The sequence below is a fragment of the Phascolarctos cinereus genome, unplaced genomic scaffold (assembly GCF_003287225.1).
Source record: "Phascolarctos cinereus isolate Bilbo 61053 unplaced genomic scaffold, phaCin_HiC Scaffold_4;HRSCAF=312, whole genome shotgun sequence".
Taxonomy (NCBI): domain Eukaryota; kingdom Metazoa; phylum Chordata; class Mammalia; order Diprotodontia; family Phascolarctidae; genus Phascolarctos; species Phascolarctos cinereus.
Genome location: NW_027555847.1, coordinates 106,437,663 through 106,453,365, shown reverse-complemented (window position 1 = coordinate 106,453,365; position 15,703 = coordinate 106,437,663). Strand labels below are relative to the sequence as shown.

Below are 15,703 nucleotides of genomic sequence, written 5' to 3'. Positions count from 1 at the left end.
TTTTAAAAAAAGAAATTTCTATTAGAAATTGCCTTGCAAATTAATTTTCTCTTAGCTTTTTACTGTGGCTTTCCTAGTTTTTATTTTTTTAACCTTAGATAAAATTGTCCAGCCTTCAAACAATATAATGTTATAACTCTTCTTAGAAATTTAAAGTTACATTGTGTCTTGGAATAAAAAATGATTAGTATTTTCATTATAGTTTCCTTTTCAAAATTAAATATAAAATGTATTATTCATATATAGGTATCAATGAAGAACATTTAGTAAAATGCCTCTACTCATTATTCATAGAACTTTATTAAAACATAAATAAACATATTAGAATATGAGTCCATTACAGTAGGATTTGTTTTATTCTTTGTACTTATATCCCCAACACTTAGCACAATGCTTGGCAAAAAAGTAAATATATGTTGATTGATTGATTGATTTTATATCTTTGATTCTGCTTAATATACCAGAACTTTTTTTTTACTTAAATAGCTATATGACAAGTGAATTAGATGAGAAACTGAAATATTCATCCTATTTTGTAGATAGAAAAATTGAAATACACAGAAGCTGAGAAGTTAATGAAGATCATTACATTTAATCAGTATTTGAGCCAGAGTTATATCATATGTTCTAACTCCTCATCCATTTCTCAGTCCTCTTATATGCTACACAAGTATATGAAAGTTTGAAATCTGTACTGCTTTAAAATATAATCATGTATGTGTGATTATTTCACTTTTTGTTACTTCTCAGTCTTATTAATCTTTATTGCTAAGTGATAATGTTTCAGATAAAGAAGAGAGTAGACTCATAAAGTTATTAGCTGCAGTGTCAAGTTCAAGTACGTGTATTATACCGGCTTGCTACCGAGCCTATTGTTTTGAGTTATACACATCACATAGAAATGCATTTTTCTCTATCTCTTCATATTTGAATGATTTGAGAGCACTTTACCCTTATGTTAATGGCTATCCTTTCTGTGACATAATTTTAAATATTTTAGTTGCATTATTTTAATTTATTTAATTTCAAAAGCATAATTTGAAATATATTATGTTAATATAATATAGCACATTTATTTTAATTAAATCTGTATCTGATGCACATTAATTACTTTTCTGTACTACTCCTAGAATGGTCATTTCTGCTCTATAAGTGCTGCTTTGTAATTTCTGAAGTCATTGGTATCATTTACTTGAAATATCACCAACTGTTGAGGAGTAAACATTGTTTTTGATTTTGTTTGTATTTTTAACCTAGAATACAACAAATGAAATGACTAAACAGTCTTCAAATATAAAGTGTCTAAAATGTGAAGTAAAGGAAAAGGAAGAGCAGATACTGGAATTTCAAGGAAAGTATGTTCTTGGTATATCTATTCATTGTATTTGGTGCCACCCAGTGGTAGTTTAGTTGATAGAACTGTCAACCATTTCAAGTCTAGAAAATGGTGCTGTGGATTATTGTTAATGAAATCTACTTTTTCTTCCCTAAGATAAATGTTGAGATTATAGAAGGAATATCACTTATTTATAATCTGAGCTCAGGTTCCTTTTCTAGTGATTAAAAACTAACTAGCTACAATTTCTAAATTACAGTGAGAATCTTAAAAGTTTTTAGACGCTAAGGTGAACTGATTTTTTTTTCTTGAATTATTTCTAAATAACTTCCTCAATAATATTCAAAGGAATATTGCAAACACTGTAATTCTTTATTTAGGGGCTATTAAATTTGTCAATTTTTAAAATATTTAAACTGGTAAAAAATACCCAGATTTATGGTTGCTAGGATGACAAAATGAATTGTTTTCTTTATATTTGAATGGCTTGAAGGTTTTAAAAACTGTTTTCTGTGCTAACCTATAAAAACTAGGGTTTTTTTCCAGCCATCAAAAATGATTACTTTATATAATGTTTTTCACTATAAGGTATTTTAAGATTAAATTTAATGACTTTTTTTTGATAGGCCTAATTAAGTCTAGCCTGTTACTTATAAATAGAAAAAAATTTGCTCATGTTACAATCCTATATCTTGGACAGCTGGCATTAATAGATAAAACCCATCAGATAAAGAATAGATTAATAGTTTAAAAAAGTTTAACCATTTAATTATTTTGGGCTAATTATTAGAATAATTTATAAAATTATCTTAATAGCTTTTAAAAACTTAACTTTCTAAGAAACAGAACCACTTATATGTTAAGACAGTTATAAATCATCTGGAAAGAAATTATTTTAATACAACTATGTTTTTTATGTGGTATTTATAAAATGTGGTATAGAATTTATTTTATAACTAAAATATATATCCTAGTATTATAACTTCTTTTGATTAATTCTCAATACTGCCATATTTTAGTAATATTATGATAATATAACCTAAATCTAAATCTAATCTAAATATTAAATGGCAGTGTAAAGTATTTTTCCAATTTCTATAGCATTTAAAAGTTGTGACATTTTACTGACACAGACATATTAATTATAACTATCATGCTATAACTATTAGTTTCAAAATAGACATAATGTGTATATATATAATTCAAAAGCATGTCAATAGAATATAACAATTTAATGGTTAATAATATACATATAACAAACATGTAATTTGGTATAGCCAACTTGATCAATAACATTTGAGCAGAATTTCTGTGTTATGAAAAATATGCTCTCTTTAAAAATATTTCCTTTTACTATAAGCGTGATGTTTTCCTTCCTTTTAAGAGTGTCTCGACTGGAGAGGGATTTAGTCATGAAGAGACATTTGATAGAGCACTTTAAGCATCGACAGAAAGTTAACTTGGAAAATAATGACAACTTTAATGATTTGTTAGAAAATCTTGAGAAAAAGGTACCATTTATTTTTTGGCCTCAAAATTTTAAAAATAATTTTTATAAACAGAAATGATTTAACTTTACCATTCACATTGTACCAATTATTTCAGTAATCCTAGTGGATTTATATAAACACTCATATCAGGTTAGAACTTACTATGTAACACACCATTATTTGCTTTCCAAACTGATAGATGTCCAGATTTAGAACTTTAATATGTAGATTAATAGGAATATGCCAGGTGTCTCATCATTAAATTTAAAAAAGAACAAAAAAAGTTGTCAGTTATCCCTAAGTTGATTTTGTTATGCAGATTAACAAAAGACAGCCAGTTTCTTTCTGTCCAACCTAAAAATAGTCTGTGAATATATAATTGAACTTAGCTTTAATAAAATTATGATCCATACTTTTTATTCAGTATTTTGTTACATTTAATGCTACAATATAAGACTATGAATATTAGTAACAAATCATAGAAGTTGCAAGTCAATTAGCCAGCATATCTTCTGCTCTGCCCATTAATTTAATGTGTGGATAGACTTGGTGAGAGTGAGAATAGGGAAGGCTTCCTTCTAGACATGTATAACATCTGACCCCCAAAACTGAAATAAGTATTCTGTCAACTAAGAGAAACTATGATTCCCTTAGAAAAGAGAGCTGGCTGAACAATTGATAAGCTAGCCTGCACTATGGCAATCCTTAAGTGTCATCAGCCCCAGAAGGAGTTCCTCTTTCATCCTCCTTGCCAGAGCTAAGATATCATTATGTTATTTTTAGTTCAAAAGGAAGAAGGAATAAAATCTAAAAAAGCAGGGCAAATTCATTTGCAATAAAAAAAGATACTTCCTATGGTTGTTTTTAGTATTCATCATTAAATTTCTTAGTCACATTTTTCATCTTAAATAGTTCATTCACTGTAATCTTCCTTCAGTACTGAATGAGCTATGGCAACTATTTCACACCTGATTTCATCCTAAATTATACTTGCTATATGTGAAAACTAAGAATTTCCAATAATTATGTTTGTTTATATACTAGAAAATTCTTATTTTTAAAACAAATATTAGTAAATGAAGTATGTTGAATTTTGAGATTTGGTATTTATATTGATCCATTCATGGGGGAAAAAACCGAACAGTCCATGTATCTTTTGGTACCATATTTATGCTTTCCTGTATAATCATGTGGGATATTCATTTTAGAATCACTTCTATTATTTCACCATATAAATATTAACAAGTTCTACTAGTATTTGAATTTGGATATCACTTTTGAATAAAGAAAATTTAAATCACTCATGCTTTAGTTTGGTTCTGATACAAATTGTTTTGCCACATAATCCCACCACAACCCCTTGTGTTTTACTTCAGGTAAAAGCATTGACTGAAGACTGTACCAACAAGAAGACAGCAATTGTTGCTCTCAAGCAAATGCTTAATGTAGTCACAAAAGAGAAGTCACATTTTGAACAGATGTATATAAAAACTAAAGATGAGCTGGAAAGAAAGGTGTGTATGATTGTAGGATATTCCTGTTTGGGAGCTGTTGTGATGCAGTGTCCTTCTTTTTTAGCTTTTCATCTTTTTATAATCTGAAGCAAATATTTACCATTATCTCAGGTTTTTTTTTGTATTCCTTTATGTCCTAGCAAATAAGCTTTGTTTTGGTTTATTTTGTTTTCCTCTAAAGGGAATGCTGTATAAGAAAAGGCAAACATTATATTTGTCCTAATACAAAAATCTTTAATTAATTTTGAGGAAAAATCATGATACTGGTATATAGAATCCATTAATTGCCCTGAAATTGTAAACATATTGTATAATTTTAATTGACTTGAGACTTTTTGGTTTGAAATAACTTTTCTTCTACTTGGCAACAAACGCATAACAATATGTGAGTAAGGGAAACAATATAATTTAGAATGAGGAAAAAATTAACAAACCAGATTTATCTTAAAACAGGGGAAAGCAAGTAAATCACAAATACAGCTTTGTTTACTTTGTCCTACATAAATTCCACTAATGTATTTAATAAAATTTGTCGTACTATAATTACTAGAAATCATAGTGAATATTTAATGTTATTTTTTATAGGAGCACAAGCTCGCTCACCTGTTAAGTAAAATGAGTGAGACAAAATCTGCTATGACAGAGCTTGAAACAACTGCTTCACACAGCTCCATGGATTAGCTTTGCAAAGTGAACGTGCTTTTGAAATGGTGCAAGTAAAACTAATGCGAGCCAATGACCGAGAAGAAGAGTTCATCACATTTGTGAAGGTTTGGGCTCTCCTTTTCTTTTGCTTGCTTATTTCAGATATTTTTCTTCACAGATGACCTTATAGGTAGAGTAGGTAGCGAAATTTAAGTGATGCTGTGAAAACACTCCCTTTGGAATGCCTGCAAATTTTGCCACTTACCTTTCAGGATGCTGGCAATTCTTCCATTCAAGATTCATTCATTCCTTTGGGTGTAAGGCATTACTTTTCCTAATTACACCCTTTTAAAAAATGAAAATACCTCTGGAAAGGGTAGCACAGAAAAATGTTTTCATTTATACCTTTGTGTGAATTAAATTTATCAGATTGATTTCCTCTGTGACTTTTGAGATCAGGAAACAAAGAATAGAAGATGAGTCATGGAGGAAGAGGGAGGTATAATTTTGAATGATGGGATATAACCTGGTAAGAAAAAGACTGATTGAAATGCCATAGGAGTCAGTATGAGGGCTCTGGGAACCTTCCTAAAGATATTGAAGACTGCATGAAAGGTCTGAAACATTGTGTCCTTAAAAGGTTGAAAAGATACAGAAGGTGAATTTTAGGAGTGCCAAAGACAAATTGCCAACCTTAAGCTTTGCCTAGGGCCAGATGGATTCTAGGATTATTTGTGTTTTTCATGTCTCTCATAAATTCCAAAGAATTATGGCCTTTAATATAAAGTTTTATTATCCATATAACTGTAAAAGACTTCACTTGTCTAAATGGGATAGAAAATATTAATAAAATAGTGTATCTATTGGAGAAGAACTTTTCCAAATAAATTGTCATTCCTCAGCTATTTGTAAAATACTTTTAACTTAAAAAATGGATTATTGTAATTGATACAACTAACTTGTATATGACACAAAGTTGACACAGCCTCACAATCCCTATATGGCTTTTAGACTATCTTCTTGTCCTCTGAAATGTTGAAGAAATGTCCTTTGTCTCTACATCTATATAAACTTTATCCTTAGAAGTATGTGTGTGTGTGTGTGTGTGTGTGTGTGTGTGTATTTCCAGACAGTATCCCATAATTCAAAATTGTATCTCCCCCTTCTCCTGTGACCCAATTTCTATTCTTTGTTTCCTGATCTCAAAAGTCACAAAGGAAATCAACCTGACAAATTATATATATGTGTGTGTGTGTGTGTGTGTGTGTGTGTGTGTGTGTGTGTGTGTGTGTGGTAAGAACAGCTAGCCTGATAACTTTTCATACCAGAATTATGCATTACTTTTACCTGGTAAATATGTTTTCCTTCTATTTGGAATATGAAATGCTACACTAAGTCCACTTTAGGCTTTTAAAAGTCTGCCTAGAAGCATTATGGCTACAGTGGAAAAAGAAGTTTGTATACTATTATAAACACATTTCTTGTTTTAAAATATCTGTTAGGGACTTTCTTTAAGTACTTCAAGCTTTTACTAGCTGCAAACTGCCTAGACAACAATATTTTTTCATTAAAAGTTGATGGAAATCCTCACAGTTAAATTAATTACCATGAATAGAATGTTTAGGTTTTTTGATTCAGGTCAATAAATATTTATTAGGTTCCAGTATATGCAAAACATCATGCTTGGTGCAATGGATACCAAGATATAAATTAATATATCCTCTGCCCTCAAGGGGTTTTTATTTTCCTGGGAAAGAGGGATATGAGATGTTCACTGGTAATTATAATACAAAGTATAGTGTGACAGAGGAAAAGAGGAGATCTAAACCAAATGCTCTAGGAATATTTAAGTAGAGGAGAGTTTAACTTTAGAGTTCAAATGCTAAAGAAGGTTTAACAAGGAGGAGGTGACAACTGAATTGAGTTTGAGCAATTTTATAGACTTTTAGGGGACCTTTATAAAGATAAAGCTTTGTAATCCATATAGAGCCATCTTAAAGTGCATGTATTGAGCAAACATTACAGGCATAAGTCAGATAGTGTCCTGCCCTCTAGGAGTTTAAAATCTATTAAGGGTGATGACTCAAAAATCCTTAATGCCTTCTATTTCCTCTAGAAGAAAATATAAAATTCTCAGCCTGAAATTTTAAACCCTCCACAGTCTAGCACTCCTATACCTACCAAATCTTAGTTCATATTATTCCCCTTCACTCATTTTCTGTCCAGTCATCTTGGGCTTTAAGATCACATTGGTGGCTGAATAGAGGGTGGAGTGGGGAAGGTCAGGTAGATTCACGAGCAGTCTACTGCGATAGTCCAGGCATGAGTGATAAGGGGTGCCCATATCAGGGGAGAGAAGTGGGGTAGGGGGAGGGTATTCAAGAGATGTTGCAAAGGTAAAATCAATAGACATTGGCAACAGATTAGATATGGGTGATGAGAGATACTGAGAGTTGAAGATGACACCTAACTTGTGAGCCTGAGGGACTAGAAGGAAGGTGTTGCCCTCTACAGATATAGGGAAGGTAGGAGGTGGAGACAGTTTAGAGGGAAAGATAATGAATTATATTTTGGACATTTTGAGTTTAGGATGTCTATTGAATATCCAGTTGGAGATGTCTGAAGAACAGTTAGGTAGACAAGATGAGAGATCAACAGAGAGTTTGGAGCAGAATAGATAGATTTGAAAGTCATCAGCATAAAAAATGTTAACTAGATTGAGGGGAGCTAATGAGATCACAAGTACTTTTAGCTACTTTCTTGCCCTAATTGGATAAGTCTTATTCATGTAAAAGCTTTTCAATTTCATTTAATCAAAATTATATCTTTTATCTTAATTGCTTCTATCTGTTGTTTGATTAAGAATTGAACCCCAGCTGTGAAAGGTATATAAATTTATTTCTTTTCTAATGTTTTACTGTATGATCTTTAATATTGATGGTCACATCCATTTTGAATTTATTGTGGAATATGGTAGAGGATGTTGGTCTAAACCTAATTTCTGCCAAATTGCTGCCAGATTTTTCCAACAGTTTTTATCAAAAATTCTTTCCTACATAATTTATGTTTTCAGCTTTGTTTACATCTGGGTGAAATAAATTCACTTATTTCTGGTTCTTCCTTATCTAGTCCATTTCATTGATCTACTTTTCTATTTTTTAATTACTACAAAATAATTTTGATGATTTTGGCTTTAGAATATAGTTTGATATATGGAAATGCCATTTCCTCTTCATTCCCACCTTTTTTTCAATATTTCAGTAGCCACGGAGATTTATTGCAGAAAGGCAAGCTTACAGATTGATCCTACTGATAGAGAAAGAATCCAGACTTTTATTCTTCAAAATACATTTTGATATTATTTCTCTTATGTTGTAAAGTATCCATTTATTAGGTTGATTGGTATCCACTAAATCTAAAAATTAACATTAGTAATATTGTCGTTATTATTATGTTGACATAGTCTACCCATGAGCACTGAATATCCTTCCAGCTATTTAAGTTGTTCTTTATTTCTTTATTTATACTTGTATCTATATTGGTCTTGAGTATGGTTTAGTAGATTGATTCCCAGATATTTTATGTATCTTCTAATTATCTTGAATAGGATTTTACTTTCTATTATTACCTCCTGAATTTTGTTATTACTGTAAATCAATGCTTTTGATTTTTTTTGGATTTATTTTGTAGTCTGAAACTCTAAAGAAGCTATTGTCTCAATGAGCTTCTTTGCTGATTCCCTAGGATTTTCTAAGTAACTATCATGTGATCATCAAATAGAAATAACTTGTCTTCTCTTTCCTTATCTTTATGCTTTTAATATTTTCCTTTTGTCTTATTACTTTTTTTTCCCTAAGGCAATTGGGGTTAAGTGACTTGCCCAAAGTCACACAGCTAGTAAGTGCCAAGTGTTTGGTCTAAGGCTGGATTTGAACTCAGGTCCTCCTGACTTCAGGGCTAGTGCTCTATGCACTGTGCCACCTAGCTGCCCTTGTCTTATTACTCTTAACAATTCTAAAAGTTTCTGAAATAACAACAGGGAAATTTGGCATCCTTGCTTACCCCTATATTTACTGATAAAGCTTCTAGTATTTCCTCAATGCACATAACACCAGCTTTTAGTTCTTGTAGATATTTTCTAGTATATTACAAAAGGATTCTTCTATGACTATGCTTTATAGTGTTTTTAGTATAAATGGATATTCTTTAAAACTTATTCAGTATCTGTTGGTGTAATCATGTAGTTTTCAATGTTTTTATTTTTCATATTGTAGCACCCTCTCCTAGGCTACTTCCCCAACTCCCACTTATCTTAGCAGCTCTTCAATTGACTCCTATCATTGTTGGGACCCAACTCTCCTGAACTCATAAAATAGTGCTCACTGGACACATCCATCTCAGAATACTTATTTACCTAAGTTCAAAAAAGAACAAACACAAAAGAAAGAGGTGGCCTTGTGGTCATGACATTCAGCTGGGTAGGAGAAAAGGCACCTCCCTGAACATGATTCAGTGGACAACTCAGAGTTCACAAATAGCCCCCTCTCAATGCACTTTCAGCTCTGGCTCAGCAGCAACTTTTTCATCAGTCCTTCTAGATATATTATAATACCATTATGCTAATTTTTTCCTAATATTTAATAATATGCTTGGTATAAATCTATTATGATCATACTGAATGATATCTTTGATAGATTGCTATACTGGTTTGCTAAGATTTTATTTTAAAATTTGGAATTTATATTTGTTGATAATATCGGTCTGTAGTTCTCTTCCTTTGCTTTATCCTTCCCTAGTTTAGGTACTGACTATATTTGTCTCATAAAAGGAATTTGGTAGACTGATTTCTTTCTCAATTTTTGATAAGTTTTATTAAGTAATATATTTTTTTAATTTGATAGAGTTAAACGGCAGAATTATCTGGACTGGAGTCCCCTGTACCTTTGGTAATTTCTTTATAGGTAGTTCAATTTCTTTATCTGAGATTGGATTACTTAAGATCTCTACTTGGTGTTCTGGACAGAGTCTCTGCATCCTTAGGGGTCCCTACTCTCAGGGCCATCTCAGAGAGAAGGCAACCTGCTTCCTTCCACACACATGGCTGAACAGAACATTTTTCAGTGGGAGCTGGGTAGAGGATGAGGTATACCTTCAGTCTCTGCAGTGGGAGGGGATCCCAATTATAAACCTGTGGGTTGGTTTATACAGATTTATGAAAACCTGAGCAGCTAGAGCCTGGTGCTGAATGAGTGCTGTAAGGATTAGCATTCTCTGGTGTTAATTCATTAGGATTTTGCTCTGTGTGGTAGGTTCTATGTTTATTGTTGTTATATAAAATGTAAATTATTGATAAGAGCAGAACTTTCAGTACCAAAATATTTGTTACAGGAAGGCAAGCCTACAGACTGATCCTACTGATATTGTAAGAGGCTAGCTGTGGATGGTCTTGGCTTGGGAGTTGTGCTGGAGCAGCAGCAGATAAAAATGTCATACTGTTTGATGACAGAGGCTTGTTAGCATCAGGGACCAGAAGTTACACAGGATTTGTTGGTCAGAGTACATTAAGCTACAGTTGGGATAGAGAGCCTCTGTGGTCCTTATGCTATATTCTTTTTTAAATAAGTTTTTATTTATATATTCTGTTTTTTATATCACCATAGTTTTCCCCAGTACCTTTCCTCCTGCTACTCATCAAGAGCCATCCATCCTGTATAACAAATAGTATTTCTTAAAGATAAAAAAAGGAAAAAGAAAAAAATCAGCATAGTCTGAAAATATGTGCAGTATTCAACATTTATGGACCTTCTACCTCTGCAAAGGAGTGGCCATATCTCTTCTTTTGAGTTATGCTTATTCTTTATAATTTTGCAACATTCACTTTTGATTTTATTTTTGTGGTTGTTTTTCCTTTTACATTGTAATAATCATTCATATTGTTTTTTTGGCTGTTCACTCTACTTCAGTTCACATAGCTCTTTCAGTGTTTCTCTATATTTGTCACATTTTTCATTTCTTATAGTACATTAACATTCCATTACATTCATGTACTACAATTTGTTTAGCCATTCCCCAGTTGATGAGCATGTACTTTGTTTCTAATTCTTATCACAAAAAGTACAGCTGTAAATATTTTGATATATATGGGTCTAATCAATGGCCTCTATAAATATAAGCCCAGTAATTAAATCTCTGAGTCAAAAGGTATGGACATTTTAGTCACTTTATTTACTAATTTAAAATTGCTTTCCAAAATGATTTTACCAGTTCACAGCTCTACCAACAATAGACCAGTGTGCCTGTCTTCCTACAAACCTTCTAATATTGACTATTTCCATATTCTTGTCATTTTTGCCAATTAAGTTGGAGCATTTTTTCATGTTATTACTACTTTGTAATTCTTTTGAGAACTGCTTTTTCATATCCTTTGATTCATATCTATTGGGGAATGGCTATTAGTTATACATGTATACACATACACACATATATATGTACACATACAGATATGTTCATTGTTTATATGTCTTGAATACTACACCCTGATCAGAGAAATTTGTTACATTTTTTCCTCTACCCAACCCTTTATATCCTAGGTAAATTAATTTTGCCTATGCAGAAGTATTTCAGTTTAATGGAATGAAATTTATAGTTTTATCTTTTGTAATCCTTTGGTTAAGAAGGTATTGCCTACTCATAGTGAGATGTATGTGATCAGCTTCTCTTTTAATTTTTTCACATTCTGATTTTTAGTATTAAGGTTATATATCCATTTAGAATATATTTTGGAATATGGCATAAGGGGTTGGTCTAAATTTAATTTGTGCCAGACCACTTTCCTATTTTCCTACCAGTTTTTATTATCAAATAGGGAGTTCTTTCCTAATTAATTTATATTTTATATTTTATTGAATATTGGGTTATAAAGTTCCATTGTTTCTGATTCTCCCTTGCCTAGTCTGTTTAACCATTAACCAGATGGTTTTGATGGCTGCCACTTTTTAATACAGTTTGAGGTCAGGAATTGCTATTTTCTCTTCATCTTGACATTTTTAATTGCTCCTCTTGATCTTTTAGATCTTTTTATTTTCCAAATCAGTTTTATTGTTTTGTTTTCTTTAGCAAGCATATGAAGAATCTCTTTTATAATTTAGTTGGTATAGCATTAAAAGTATAAATTAACTTTGGCAGTATTGTAATTTTTTAAATGTTGGCATGGCTCACTCATGAGCATGTAATATTCCTCTAGCTATTTAAGTTGTTTTTTATTTCTTTTAAGGAGCTCTGTGGAGTTGAATTTATACAAATGTTTTGAGTGCTTTGGTAGACTGATCCCCAAATGCTTTATGCATTTTGAGGTTATTTTAGAATGGGATTTCCTTTCCATTATTATTTCTTGAATTTTGTTATCATTATATAGAAATATAGTGGATTTTTGAGAGTTTATTTTGTAGCCTGAAACTTTGCTGAAACAATTGTCTCGACTGAGATCTTTGCTGGTTCCTTAAGCTTTTCTAAGTAAGCCATCATATTATCAGCAAATAGAAGGAATAAAGGAAGGAAGGAAAGAAAAACAAGCATTTATTTAGTACCTACTGTCAGGTACTGTGCTAAACCATTTACAAATATTATCTCATTTGATCCTCAGAACAACCTTGGGTAACAGTGAAATATCACTAGTGAATAATAGGATAATAGTGAATTATCCCCATTTTTGTGGTTGAGTAAGGTGAGGCATACAGGTTAATTGATTGCCCAGAACCACACAGGTAGTGAGTTGCACAGAGTGCTCCCACACTGCACACTAGTATCACAGCCTGAGAAACCTTCTGCCTCTGGAATTTGCAGTCCTGGGAGGCAGGAAAGGGATAGGTTGTATAATTGAGTTATGTTGCCAGCCCATAGGTTTGCTTGTGCAGCCCCACTGCTATGGTGTTTAGGTATTGTGGGATGGAGTGCTGACTGAGCACAGTAAGACTCAGTGAGTATATTTCTTTGCTTTTATTTCATTACCTTGTTTAGGTTCTTGGTGCCCTAACTGTGAAGATAGCTGGAATTTTTTTTTTTTTTGCAGATAATTCCTATTTTAGAGAGGTTTGAGAGGTCTTAGGTTTTGGAGAATATGTCTAGTTAGAGCTTTTTTTTAAAATAACCCAGAAGTTCTGCTATTTTCTAAGTTGCATCATGGTTTAAACATAACATCCAATCACATTGAAGAAAAGTAGTATTTTTTTTTTTTACAAATATAAGCATGTGGCTCTCCAGGATGTTTGCTTCATACATAATTTAAAACACCCTCAGAGTAAAGCATAGTTAACACCATGGTGATAAATATGCATTCACTGAAACGTTTGATGTTACTTATATCTATGACACAGTCAAGGTTTTCTTATCTGATTCAGCTGTAATTACTCTATATGTGTCACACATTTCCTTTTTTGAGGGTGGGAAGTGGTTGAGAGTTAGTGGAGACTCAGAAAGTCTAGTCTGCCACTTTTTGTCATGTGACCCAGAATTCACCCCCTTCACAGCAGTCTTCTTAATACATAGTTCATTTCACATTATTACTGTGCTAAAAAACTTTGTATTTTTTTCTTCAAAACCTACCAAATAAATTCAAATTCTTTGACCTGTTTTCAAAGCCTTCTACAATATTGATCCAACTTAATTTTCCAGGCTTACCTTACACTATTCTCCTTCTCATACTCTGTTCCTTAGTCCAGCAGTTACAAACTTTTTGGTCTCAGGATCCCTTGAAAATTAATGAAGAGTAAATCAATATTGAGGAGAATTTGATTTGACAACTAATTGGACATGGGTGTGACAGAGATAAAAATTATGAGGATGATGATAGAGTTAAAAACTCGGGTAACTGGAAACCAAATGTATTGAAGAGGATTCATAAGGGAAATTAAAATGTCCAGTTTAAGATATGTTGAGTTTTAGTTGCTGAGCACATGTCAGGTTAGAGTTGTCTGATATTATATTAATGTGAGAGTAGAATTCAGTTATTAGGACTAGATATTAGGACTGATTTCAAAGCCATCTTCATAGAGATGGTAGTTAAAGTCATTGGACCCGATGAGATCACCATGAAGAGAACAGAGAGAGAAAAGGAGTTCAAGGTCAGGGCCTTGAGAGACACCTATATTGAGAGGACAAGAAATGGATGATTCATCACAAGAAATTAAAAAAAACTAAACCAAAGTAAGATGAATATCAGGAGGAAGCATTGTCATCAAAGTCAAGAGAGTCAACAATATCTGGAAAGGGGGAGCATTAGACATAACTAAGAAGCCAAGGAGGATGAAGACTGGCAAAAGGTTATCAAATTTAACAGTTAATAAATCATTAGTAATGCTTGAGAGGGCAACTGTAGCAGACCAGTGGGATCTGAAACCAGATTGTAAGGGGTTAAAAAGTGTGTGCTGAGAAAGTGAAGGTAACAAGAAAGAATAGGTAAATGAGTAGAAAAAAGTTCCTTCAAAGGAACTTGGCAGTGACAAAGAAGAAATATAACACAATGTCTTTAAGCCTCTGGCAGTGGTAAGTGAAGTTTTTTGTTTTGTTTTGTTTTAGGATGGAGAAGACCTGTACATTTTTCTAGGTGGCACAGAAAGAGCTTACTAGATAGGAGTTTAAGATATGAGAATGAGAGGGAATTATTGCCAAGTCAAGCTCCAAAGACAAAGGGAGAGGAGAGAAGTAAGATCTCAAGTAAAATGGTTATTGGTGTCAAAGAGAACTTCTTTAGAGACTTGAGTGAAGGAGAGAATATGTATGAAGATATAGAGAAGCTTTTTTAGCATGTAGTTTTTCTTCTGAGTGTAAGTCATTATCTATTTCAGATTCAAGGAAAATGGAATAATCCCAAATGGAGGTTTAACACACTAATATTATGAATATCAAAACCATGAGAATTTGTCCACTCAAAACTTTACGTTATACCTAAAATATAATTGTGTTCAACTTAAATAGTTGATAATTATGAGTTAGGATAGGATAGGGTTAGAAATTGACCAGTGATTTTATTAGAGTAGGAATCTCCCATCTGAGGAAACTCCCATTATCAGCCCTGGTTAGAACCTTCTATGCAACTTACAGTTTTAGAGAGGTGACTGTATCACTGAAAAGGCAATGTATTTATCTAGGGTCACATAGCCGGTATGTGTCAGAAGGGATACTTGAATCCAGGTCTTCCTTGATTGAAGACTAGCTCCCTGTCCACTTTGCAATATTTCTAATATAGAATAATCTCCTATAGTATATAAAAATTGCTAATTGTTATTCTTCCTAAGAAAAAAGCATATCTAACTTTAGCACATATTGTTTTAATGTTGTGTTTATTTTAAATATGAGATAATATACATCAAGAGGAAAATATATTTCAATTCATGGGCAACTCACTGGTTTGGAAGTAATGGGGTTTCATGAACTTCATGTTAATTCAATAGTCATTTTGTAAATGTTATCTTTAAAATACGGCAAACTAATCTTTCAAATACTAACCGTTCTTTAGGAGAACCAAATGGAACCATTATTTGTTTATTGAGAAATATTAATTATTGATGATTCTGAAAAGAAATTAGTAATATATTAAGTTAATTTCCATTGGGATTATTTATTGTCGAGATTTGGGAGAATTTAATTCAAGTCCTATAGTGTCACAGTGAATATGTATTGGACTAAACAGAATAATGGCTTCATTGGATTTTAGAATGAAC

At 32.1% G+C, this 15,703-nt stretch overlaps 1 protein-coding gene across 1 annotated transcript in view; it reads left to right on the top strand.

Moving 5' to 3' along the window:
* CNTLN (centlein) overlaps positions 1-15,703 on the top strand; it is a 471,389-nt gene that overhangs the window by 381,536 nt on the left and 74,150 nt on the right. Inside the window, 5 exon segments of the mRNA XM_078152483.1 lie at positions 1,258-1,355; positions 2,721-2,847; positions 4,203-4,340; positions 4,926-5,001; positions 5,004-5,110. Of these exon segments, the coding sequence (XP_078008609.1) occupies positions 1,258-1,355; positions 2,721-2,847; positions 4,203-4,340; positions 4,926-5,001; positions 5,004-5,110 (546 nt within the window).